Below are 12,876 nucleotides of genomic sequence, written 5' to 3'. Positions count from 1 at the left end.
AGTTAATTGTGTATTTTAAGAATTTAAAAGAAGATCATACATATAATTTATGATCTAGTATGGTCATTGTCAGAGGTTTACATTTCTGAATCTACTTTGCTTAAATCTTTGTATTTTCATTAATTTTGACAACACTAACTTATAAAATTAGAAAGATATTCTGAAAAATCATATCTTCCGAGAAAAAATATAAATAAATAGAAAAAATTTATTTGTTTATATTTTTTTTTCTCGGAAGATATAATTTTTCAAAATATCTTTCTAAAGTCATAAGTTGAAGTTGTCAAAATTAATGAAAGTATAATGGTTACATTGTCATCACTGACAATGATCATAAATTTTATTATTAAAATTAACAAATTTTCATTTGCACATTAAACATTAATAGAAATAAAATATTAATATGCCATATTTTTCTTTTACATAACATTTAAATTTTTAGCAGTTTTCTTACATTCTCCTTCTATTATATAGTATTCTATTATTTTCGAGATAATTAAGTTAATAATTAGTAATTTTATAAATATATATGAATAAAATATGTAGTCTTTTTTTCAATTTTGTCTTGATTAAATTTGAACATTTTTTCTTTTAAAGTATAAACTAATTACTATTTGATTTTTTTATTGCGTTATATATACATATACTGACAATGAGTGTATATGCAATGTGAATATAGATGATAAAACAGTAATTTGTTTAGTAAAAACATTATATCTTTGGTCGATAATGTCAGTGTTCTTTAATTATCTTCAGACTTTATTGATCATTTCATCAAGAGATAGAGGAGCACATTGAACAGATGTTTCATTTGTTAAATAACGATACACACGTACGAAAATATTTTGTGAATGAAGAAAGATTTAACTTAACAATATTTTCTATAAATGATTAATAAAGCAAATCTTACTTTCGTATTTCTATATAGCTGTATTAGCATTTCAATATTTTACAATATATATTATTTAAAAATAATGATTAAGTATCGGTTTATATATATAAAATTCGATTTATTAAAATTTAAAAAATAATAATTTTACAAAAAGGTTAGATATATGTGTATAATTATAAAAAGCGTAATTTGAATTATATTTTAGTCAATCACAAGTGAAATAAATATAAAATTCGATTTTCCTAAAATCAGATTTATTTGTAATTATCTAAAATATGTCACAAAGATTTATATATATATAATTATATACATCATATATCTAATTTTTTTTGCAAAACCATTATTCTTTTATTTTTAATAAATCATGCAATTATATATTTCCAATATTTGATTATTATTTTTAAATAATAATCTTGTAATATATTTAAAAATCATATCATTTAAATATCTTTGCTACAATAAGCGCATAATTTGCTTTATTCTTTCATGAAAAATTTTGTTAAATTAACCTTTCTTTTTACACAATATTCATATGCATTGTTGTTGAATTAAAAAGGAGAGATCTTCTTTTTATCAATATCCTTTTTATCAGAATTTCAATATTTCTCGGCTGATTTATTTCTTTTTATCGCGCGATCAAAAGAAATATTATTAACATAATATTATTTATCAGAAAAAAATGCAAATTTAAAACGCATCTCCATTTTCCTTTTTATACAATACGATATCGTAAATCAATATATAAAATATCTCGCACGATTAACGCAATTTATTCACAATATTGACGTGAAAAATATATCGATAATGTTGTCGAACGCGTGACGTAATATTCTTACATCGATTCGCCGAGGATGCTTACTTCACCTCGGCCATTTCGCCTCGCCATTCACCGTTCTAGTCACGGCCCTGGCTAGACGGACGGTCAGTTGGTCGTCACCGTGTTCATCGAGCGGCGCCTACGCTCTCGTCGGTGCCGGCTGGCCGGGTGTCACGTTCGCTCGCCGTGTGCTCTTGCCATATTTCGAATCCGTGTCAGTTTCGCGCCGGACGTTTCGAGCGGTGTTTCGACGCGCGCGTTCAACGATTAAGTTGCGGCTCGCGCGCAAAATCCGCGAACGACGATGCGCCTGCGATAATTCCTGGAAAATCGATTCCCGCCCCGTTCCGGAGATCTCATCACCCGTTATTGTTCTATCCTGATATTGCTCCTCTCGTGTCTCCAAAAGGAGAGCAGCTGAGCACGAGGTAAGATCTTTTTGTTCTTCGATAGCGTTCAAGTTCTGCGACTAAATTTTGCAATAGTTTTTGTTTCTTTTTTTTTTCTTTTTTTGTTATCATTCATGCAATTTTCTAACGACTCCTTCGCGAACTTTTTTGAATAAATGTGCATAAATTTCTGCTAAAAGTATATAAAGATATCGCGGTATTTCTCGCAAATATATCGAGGATTTCTCGAGGATATTTAGAGTCACTTATGTTCATTAGCGGACATTTTAGAATGCTATTTTTTACTCTATTTGTCTTATTTGGTTAGTGTTTAATATCCATGAAAGTGAAGTAAAATTCAGTATCAATATGTCCGAAACATTTTACATATAATAGCGCGATGTAGAATTTATCATTACATTATATTGCGCATGGTTGCGAGTCATAATTAGTGAAAGTGTGTATTGCAAAGACGTTTGTCTATAGTTATAAGAATGTTGCTTAATAATAAACATATTGACGCTTGTGCAAGATTTGCAACTATGAGGACAAAAGGCGCGTCTATTATCATCTTTTTCTCTAGCAAACAACTGCGTATGTACGCAGAACGTGCGTACGGGTTCGTCAGAGAGAAGATATTCTTGTTTCTCTGGATATTTTTTTTTTTTCGTCCCTTTTTATGTGCCCTTTCTTGGTGGGTGCAGCGGCACTTGTAAGAGAGTTCAAAAATTCTCGAAAGCAGAGAAAGAACCAGTGAACAGAGTGGACGCGATGCCGTAAGTGACGCGACATGAAAATCGATCGGCGATGAGTAATATCGGCGGTTTTATCGGCGTTAATTCAATAGCGGCCGCGAACTATTTGTAATTTATGATATATGGTTTGTGTACGAAACAAAGCACAGTTTAATACGTAGATGGCCTCGAACATTTCGCAGAAACGCCTCAGGTTTAAGATGAAGAAAAATCTCAAGCGTATACGATCGCGCACGGACAATATTATTTATATCGTGTATATTTAATTAAGTATTGAATCGCAGAGATAAATAATAAATATATTCAGTCCTGTTTAAAAACAAAATCTTATTAAATAACGATATATAGAATAGAAGTTTTATTTTAAAATTTTATCATAATTATTTCTTACGAGTATTGCAATTATTTTTGTTTTTGACATTTCTAAAGACATTTCTCTAACAATTTTTTTATAATTAGATCTATTTGCTACATTTAATATCTTTTGATGTATTTTCTATTTATTGGTATTTTAATAATATTTATATATTAAAGTATAATTAATATTATAAACAGATATTAAATATAATTAAATATATATATATATATATATAATTATTATATAATGTTCGTTTCTCGTGTTTCAATACGTGTTCATTTCTCTATTTAATTGGCTCGCATCTAAATTTAGACTTTTATTTGATTTCCAACTTTGTGTATATATATCGCATAAAATTGCATATCTAAAATGTTCGAAGTATCTAAGTAAACATTTTATATATATTGTGCTCAGTTAAATATGACTAATGGACCGCATAGATCGCAGAATATTTTTGTTTTATACGCCACATAATTATTAGACTCCTTTTATGGACGAGTATTACAATAGACTCTCACTGTACATGTGAGGTAATGTCTCTTATTGCTGCCATACATCGCGTTTCTACCGTTACATTACGCAACTTCTTCCTTGGACGCATAACACACGTATATATGTATATACATATACATATATATATATATATACTCTCATCGTCAGGAGTCAGAAACGAAAGTGCTTTTTAAGTAATGTTGCGTGTATATGTAAGAGAAGAAAAATATATTTTTGCGAAATTATTTTTGTACAAAATTATAGTACTGGAATTTTTAAGTACAGAAATTGCCACCATTACGCATATTTTGCGTAAAAAATGCGATTCTGTTGCGCATTTTAAAACGGTTTACATATCGAGAAGATCGCTGCATTTATCTCTAATTTACTCATTCTCATTCTCAACGTTAATGTTATGCTTCGCATAATTATATATAAACAACATTAGTCGTTTTTAATGATACAGAAAAAAGATTTTACATACTGATGACTCGCATAGATTGGCATACAGTTGAATTATACATATTAGATACTGAAAGGCAATCACATGTGCGATAAGAAGATAAATGCTAATGAACAAGTTGTATTCTTGCAGCAAACCTACAAGCGATTTTTGTCGCACTTGTTTTAAGTCTATACATTTTCACGCAATTTTTGTTTCTTTCTTTAAAAGAAAAAAATAAAAGAGGCGTAGATGTTGGTCATTAATTCATTTTCAGATGTTGTATGTGCGCGCGTAAGCAAAGTTATCTATTAGTATGTTAGATTACAATGCGATTATTCAACTATTTGTCAAAAGTCAAACTACAAAATACGTTTGTCTTGATAGCTTGAAATGGGTACCCAGACAGCACAAAATATTGATGATAAATATTCATAAATATTTTTTACTATTTATTTTTTGAAAATATATAAATATTTGATGTACATTAAGATAAGAAATCATAAAAATTTTATTCGATATATTATTAAAATATGTACTAAATATTTTATATAATATTTATAGTAAGTAAAGAATAAATATTTATAATAATATTTTGTAATTATTTCTCAATATATAAATATTTTTATAAATATTTTTATGATATTTATGATAAATCTCTTTATGATCTGTTAAATCTAAAATCACAAAAATATTTATAAAATATTCAAATAATTATCATAAATATTTTGTACATATCTAATAAATATTGCTGTCTGGGTATATAGATTTGTGAACATTGATACATTTTATGCGATGTTTCTAACATCATCTGTTCTGCGTCCGTTCTTTATTCGCGCCGCTTGGCTTGCGACGACTTATACAAAGGAATGCGCGCATCGCACATTTGCGAAAAGTCGCATCAAGCTTTTGTGTCTTTAGAGCTACCGGGGCGATGCTTCCGCGCTGCAATTGTTTGATGATAAAAAACCGGATGATGGACTGATAATACGATCTGATAATTTCCTACGTGTTTGTGGATCGATCGGAGACTGCTGACGACACGTTGTAGCGCGACGAACATCATCCAAATATTTTATCCGCAATGGAGAATGAATTTGGAGTAAGATTTTATTTGCACATCTTCTAAATAATATTTAAACATAGTATCTACACCTTGAAAAAGACATGGAAAACCTGAAATTCTCAAGAAATTTTTTTGTACCTGAAAAAATCAGGGAATTCTTATGGGATTTTTATTGGGGCTCAGGAAATTTAAAAAAAAATCTCTCTTTCATAATTTTGCTTTTGCAATTCTGTAAGCAGTAGACAATCCGCCAGTAAACCAAGTTGTGAATTATGTTTATAAATAGAATTAAAAAATATATATATATATATATATATATATATATATATATATATATATCTGTTTATATACTGTCTTAATAAAATGTCTTAATAAAATAGTGAATATGCAGTTCATATTCTTTTTTTTAATTTTTAATGATAAGAAATGAAAATGTTATGCAAGTTAAAAATTTTTATTTTAACAAAACTATTCAGCTTTTTTTCAGTACATTTGTAAATCTAGCACTTCAAATTTAACGGATTTTTTCTTTTGAATAAAAAGTATTAGAAAATGCATGCATAAAAAAAATTTGTTTTAGGAAATTGTATCAAAAATTGTTTAAAATATTTTCTTTACCTGGAATTTTGAACAACAATACCTGGAAGATCAGAGAATTCTCAAGGAATTTTTTTACAAAATTTTTTTACAAAATTTGAGTAGACACTTTAATTACACTATAATTACATATGAGATTTTCGAGTTAACTTTTAAACATGTCCATCATTATGTGCATGATTCAAAAAGTATCGACAATCATTCAATTAATTATCGAGATTATTATTTACATAAAATTATTCACACAGCACCTATCTATCTGTTATCAATGTCTGATACATTTATTCGTATGAAAATTGGAATAAAATTATTTCGATTTGCCATTATCAAAATTTTCAAATAAAGAGATCCACAGACACACACGAATCTTTTTCTCAAATATTTTTATATAATGTATCGTAAAAGATTTGGAGAGAAATTTTACCGACTTTGCAATTGCAAAGATAGATTTGTCGAGAACACGAGGCACGCTATTCGCGTGCCGGGGTGTGAAATCGGATACGTAAGTACACACACACACATCGTCGCGACGGACGTTGTTTTCCTCGATTGATAACCGGATCCACCCGCAATGGGATATCCCATGATAGTGGACGATTTTTCATGGGACGATTTTTCGGACGCGTGGGATCACAATAGCGAGTGCAAGGGGAGATCGCGATGCGGTGAGTCAGCGGCGAGTCGATAACCTGCTTCACGAACTCTCCTCTCTCTTCGCTATCTCTTTCTCTCTCTTTCTCTCCTGCTCAGCGAACTCTTTCTCCGTCCCGTTTCCTTTTTTCCTCTCTCGTACCGCAATAATCTACCGGTGATTTCTCTCACTCCGCGTCTCCTCATGTTTCTCAATACTCTGACACTTTCGAACGAATCTGCGAGTTCGAATAACTCCTCTCAGCCGTGCGTGGTTTCTTCGGACACGCAGGTGTATCCTTTTGTGTTTTCTCCATTGCAACGTGTTTCTGATTAGGAGCGAGAGAAAGAATAAAAAAGGAAGAGAGAGAGAGAGAGAGAGAGAGAAAGAGAATCTCTTTGTTCGGGATTATATAGCGCTCTCGCGTAAGTATGGTGTATTGTATCTTTTTCTTTTTTTTTTTAACTTTAAATTGATATACTTTACATTCGTTTACAATGTTCATTGCGCCAAACCTTTGATCGTATGCAGCCTTTTTTATCTCTTTGCCGTTGTAATTAGAATTTTAATCCGCGTATCAGTGCGTGTCAGGGTACACTAGTATATTGCATTGCCAAGGTAATAGACTATCGGTTCGGCAAACTGTAGAGACAGAAATAAATCTGACGTAATAGCATTAGGTATATTATGCATTTCCATTTCTTATTATTTTGTATACTATAAACTTGTAAGCTTATCTTCTCTTTGCTTTAATAATAAAAATTAACAGTTTATTTCTTCAGGTAAGATGCACACGGAAGAGTAATTTTCTACTTTAGTCTTTTCAGAAGTAACATAAAAATTTTAAGTTTTATTTTTTAAATGAAAAAATCGAATTTTTTTCGCGCGTGTTCAATGTTCTTTTGTTTGATGTCTCATTGTCAATGAGATCTATGTGTTCCCAGTTTCTCGAAGTAATCAACACTCGATTGCGCCGATGAGTTAGCGACTGGAAAAGTGTAAGGGATCGCATATCGATCGTTCGCCTGTTGCAAGGTCGTGCGAAACTTTCGCGAAATAATTATCCGAACCGGTCGAAAGAACCGCTCGCGCAACTTACGCGCTTCTTACAAGGACGATTGCCCATGAATCATTCTACGGTGCAATGTGCGCTGAATGTTGTTGGATCCGCGTGAAAGAATTAAAATGAAATGAGAAATGAAAGTTTTAGCGAGTGCAATTGAGCCGCAATTTTTTTATCGTGAGTTATGATATAAATCGCGGTTACGCGCGCATTATTTTTTATTTATTCAGTGGGAGTGGCTTTCAACAAGATAGACCACTTTGCGAGTCAATCATCGAATGTTACATATATCCGCTTTGTGTGCACTCGTGCACGTTTCTTCTTATCACTTGTGTCATTTTTCGCAATTTTTTGCATCATTAATTGAAAATTGTTTAATATATCCAAGATATATCGAGATAAATATGATTTTCTGCGCATGTTTTTCTTCTCTTAAAAAGAATAAACTGCATTTTTCATTTTATGATATTTTTAATCTAATTTTTATTTCAAATTTATTTTTTTTTTATTTAAACTTATTATTAGTTGATAAAATGAAATAAATTTTCTAATCATTTTGCCGAAACGTATACATACATATAATTTATATTTATAAATTTTTATAAAATTTTTTATTAAATTTTTGTTGAACGAGAATAATAATTACGTTTTTGTTTTTTTTCTATTTATGTACTAATTTTATGTATTAATAGTAACATTCGATATTAGTTATAGTAATAATAAATAAAGTATCTTATATAAAATAATCGATATTCCTATTAAAAATAAAGTATTAAAAATCTTTAATTAAATTTTTAATTGTAAAAATATAATTCAAGATATCTCAAATATATATATATGTATATAAAATCTTTTTACAAATATGTTAAGATAATTTAACCAAAAATGTTTAAATTATTCTTATATTCACTTGTTAAAAAAAAATTATTTTTTACAAAACAGTTTTATAATATATATATAATATACATATACTGTATTATATAATCACGTATATAATAAAACTTTCAGAATACACATAAATCAATATTTAAGAAATATCATTTTACATTTTTTATACATTAAAATAAAAAAGTATGTAACAAAAAATATCTTATTTATTTCAATGTTTCAGACCATTGACGTGTGTGCAAAAAAAATATCAAAATGTCCGAGTACTGCGAATATATGTGGTGTGATCCCGCACGTGGTCACAATAGCGTCGCCTTGGCACGTAGCATTTACGAGGAGGGGGGCAGGTTCGATAAGCGTGACAAGAAGCTAGCCATTAAGACTGTCAGAGCTATACTTCGGCAGATGCCGGATGTAGGTAGGTAAAAATATAATTATCGAAATCAGATCATCGCATTTTGCAACGCACGTAAAGTTACAAGGATATCAAAAGTAAAAGTGTCTATTATCATTTAATGTTAAATTTGTAGTTTAGCGGGAAAAGTCCAACTTCGATTCTTCACTTTAAAATAAAAAGTTATCTTCTTTACTTTAGTTAATCAAAATATATTTAACAAATATATAAATTGGAATTAATGTAAAATAATCATGAAAAGTATGAATAATATTGGAGATGAATAAAAGATATACAATGTGTATACAGCAGTGAAAAAGAATCTAATAATTTTATTAGAAATTGAAACGCGGAACTAGAATTTTCACGGTCGGCCAAACAAAAGTTAATAATTTTTTATATAATTGAAAAGGCGAGTTAAGTAGAGTCAGTCATTAATGATCAAGCGCGAAGAATATTGAAATGTTCCACGCGTACTTTCCGAGTAATGTCCGCATTCGGACATTGCTTCCGGTTGTACGTTTTTGCGGATAGCATTACAATGACGGTCTTCGTCTCTGTTGTCCCTAGACATGGAGTGTTGTACGGACGAATATATTACGCGCTTCCTGCTGGCCCGGAAGTATCGTACCGAGCAGGCGGCGGCGCTGATAGCCGCTTATCAAGCGCAAGTAACGCATCGCCAGGATATCTTCGGCAACCTCACCGCTCGGGATCCCGCCTTGCAACGCGCGCTTCGCGCGGCTATACCAGGTGTTCTGCCCGCACGAGATAGGTATGGATATGCGTATGTGTGCGCGAATCTATTACACATAATAAGCAAGCGTCTGCGGATCAAGAAATAACGAGGCATAAACTCGTGATGTATAGCACCCGTTATATTTATTTTTATATTCTTTGCTATGTAATCAACACTTGGTACTGCAAATGTGCGATTAACACAGCTTCATCCTACGCATAATTTATATAATGTATTTTTTTTTTTTTTTTTTAAACGAGTCATGCTCGATTAATGATTTATTCAATGCTTAAGATAAAGTTGATAAAATGAGATTTAGGACGATAATCATAAGAGAAACAAAATCTTACTTTTTTAAATTATTATTATATACTGTTTATTTATGATACTTATGTTTTTTAATTATTTCTTTTCTAATTTCATACATTATTTTTTATTTCACTCTATGAATCAATGTAGGAAAGGCAGATGCGTGCTGGTTATTTTAGCATCGCAATGGGATCCTATAGCTGTGCCCGCATTATCTGTTCAACGAGCTATCTTCTTAGTTCTGGAAATACTTATTCAGGATCCTCGAAATCAGGTGCAAAACACTTAACATCAATTGACTATTATTCCACGAATTTCACGAAGTTAATTATATTACTCTAATCTCTCTAATATTTTTATCGCTTATTAAAAACTTTTACGAAAGAGTTACGCTTATCAAAGACTTATGGTTTACGTCATATTTATGTTGTATATTTAAAAACTATCATATAAAGATATTTCTTGTATACTTTGTTTATAGCAAAAGTATAAAAACTACATATACATATATACTGAACTATATAAAAAATATATATTCTATAAAACAAATAAATAAATAAATATATATATATATATATATATATATATATATATATATATATATATACAAGAAAATATTTGTGTGTGTAAAACTATAATTAATACTACTTTATTCAGCTGACTCTTCATGCTCAGTTTCGACTAAATGTTTGTTTCCAGGCTGAAATTATCACATGCCTCTAACGATGACTTGTACTTTTTTTTTTTCAGCAATCTGGTTTCGTTATTGTGGTGGACTGGAGCGGATTCTCGTTACGGCAGGGTAGCGCGCTGGGCGCAGCGGCTTTGCGAAACCTAATAGCTGCTCTACGTGGGCGATTTCCTGCCCGATTCAAAGCGATACACTTCCTTTCGGCGCCCCTGTACGTCCAGGCGACTCTGGCTCTGGTGAAGCCATTTCTGGATGAGAAGACGCGAAATAAGGTGAGACATGTGCAGGCGATTCACGGCATTATAAGCTCGAATAAATTTTCAAGATACATATATATTATTAAAAATAAGTAAGTAAATAAGAAAATAAAAAGCCACGCTCAGTGATGCAAAAACAATATTTATTGATTAAAATGATAATTATAAAATTATAAATAGTGTACGTTTGACCCTTTTTCGAGATCATCTTTAGCACTAATTAAAGTCATACGATTCAATTACGATTGGATACGATTGGATACATAATATACATATTGTATGATTATAATCGTATATTTCAATTCACGAAGTGTTTTATTACAATTGTAGATAAAATTTTATGTTTTAATAGTAATAAAAATTTATCCATACCACAATTGCGTACAGTAACAACTGGATTTGAAAATTTAATTTCATCATCCTCAATTCTTATTCCATCTAGGAGATATTTAGAGAATATAATAAAAATTAATCTTTGTTAATGTGCAACGTAATCTAAAACAGACGTCATAAATAAAAATTTCTTCGCAAAAATCGATATCTTCGCGGATGTGTAAAATACTACATATAAATTATCATCGCTCAAGCGCATCAGATAACTGTCAAGCGCGAAAAGCCGTTAACGTTCATCTTTTTATTTGCAGATCTATCTGCACGGCAACAATCTCAGCACGCTCCATGAGCATCTGCCAACGGACATCTTGCCGGCGGAGCTCGGTGGAACGGGACCAGCTTTCAGCCCGGGATTATGGGCCGAGCCGGTCATCCACTTGGCGATGAAAGAAGCCGAGGTCGCCGCCGCCGCTAAAAATAAAAAAGAGCAACTCGCCGACCAGAGTACGCGCCTACAAAAACCGATCAATGAATCGAAAACCACAAACGGAAACCATTTGAGGAGCGACGGCTCGACCGTCTTGACAAGTACGGATAAAACGTTCTTGAACAATCTCAGGAAGCTTTCTCTCGAAAAGGCGCAAATAGATGTAGAACTAAACGTGATAAATAAGCGATCGGACGAACAAAGAAAAACGACGGAGCTTGCAATGAAAAACTACGCGAATAGTGCTGAAGAACGATCGGAACTCAAACGAGACTGTAACGGAGACGAGAGACATGATTTCGATGAGAGAACGGATCAGTTCAGGAATGACCTGGTGTTTCTTGACGCGGAAATCAACTCGAACGAGTTTGAAATGATTCCCGACAGATCGGGCAGCGAAAGCAGCAAGGATAATTTATTGGATAATAGATTAGAAGGGAAAGCCCTCATCATCACTGGAAACAGCGAGACAGCGTCGGAAAAAACAAATCTCATAACATAATGTTGATCTCTTGTATATCCAGGTATTGCTTAATGATAAGATCGTTTCCTTTTTTTTATAAATAATACGAATCTGTAGATAACGGTCTCGAATAATCTCGGGGTAGCGTAATTTTAGCGGTAATAACATCGGATTTCCTTATCTACTATTTCCTAGCATGTAATTTGGTGCGATGCTTTTCTTGTTTTGCTGGAACATCGATAAAATCTATAAAATTTTTATACTGATTTTGACACATTATTCAAAATGAGTATTAATTAAGCGCTGTGAAAAATCCTCTAGTATTTTCTTGCATTTTGAGATCTTTTTTTTATTTAATATTTAAAAATATTAAATACATTTTTTTTTAAAGTTAGACTGGAGAGTAAAATAAGAAAAAGAATGTTGTGAAAAAGAAGCTTGTTCAGCTTCCAATTTACTATGATTCTTTCGTTAAACATGTTTAATTATGGCAATTGCTGAAACTGTGGAATCTGTTTTACAAATTATATAAAAATAGACTTTAACAATTTAATTTGTATCAGAGGGGCTACAACATAAAAACAATAGCTATATTTATTCTCAACTATTTCTACGTATTTTGAGATATAAAAATAAGGTGTGTTTCGAAAATTAATTATTTTTTTAACTTGATTGAAAAATAGATGAGAATTTAATATAATTTTATGATTTACATGCATGTCATACATATTAACATATGTAATTTCACAATCTCATTGAAATCATGCTTGAAATTTATCAGCAAAATAAATATCTTTGATACAATGTTATCTA

At 31.1% G+C, this 12,876-nt stretch overlaps 1 protein-coding gene across 3 annotated transcripts; it reads left to right on the top strand.

Annotated features, from left to right (window-relative positions):
- Window positions 1–1,845: 1,845 nt before the first annotated feature.
- LOC126859184 (clavesin-2-like) lies at window positions 1,846–12,867 on the top strand. 3 transcript variants are annotated; one of them, XM_050610228.1, is made up of 6 exons: window positions 1,846–2,137; window positions 8,614–8,808; window positions 9,355–9,559; window positions 9,983–10,106; window positions 10,583–10,795; window positions 11,425–12,867. In XM_050610228.1, exons 2-6 carry the CDS (start codon window positions 8,646–8,648, stop codon window positions 12,100–12,102), a joined length of 1,383 nt encoding a protein of 460 aa, XP_050466185.1. In that variant the 5' UTR covers window positions 1,846–2,137; window positions 8,614–8,645; the 3' UTR covers window positions 12,103–12,867. The 3 variants fall into 3 exon arrangements, with proteins under 3 accessions (XP_050466185.1, XP_050466187.1, XP_050466186.1); XM_050610230.1 differs by lacking the exon at window positions 1,846–2,137 and adding an exon at window positions 5,228–5,247; XM_050610229.1 differs by lacking the exon at window positions 1,846–2,137 and adding an exon at window positions 6,643–6,864.
- Window positions 12,868–12,876: the final 9 nt, after the last annotated feature.

Source organism: Cataglyphis hispanica, chromosome 2 (genome assembly GCF_021464435.1).
Source record: "Cataglyphis hispanica isolate Lineage 1 chromosome 2, ULB_Chis1_1.0, whole genome shotgun sequence".
In the NCBI taxonomy this organism is placed as follows: Eukaryota; Metazoa; Arthropoda; class Insecta; order Hymenoptera; family Formicidae; genus Cataglyphis; species Cataglyphis hispanica.
Note: the sequence above shows the minus strand (reverse complement) of the source record. Positions and strands in the feature narration are given on the sequence as shown.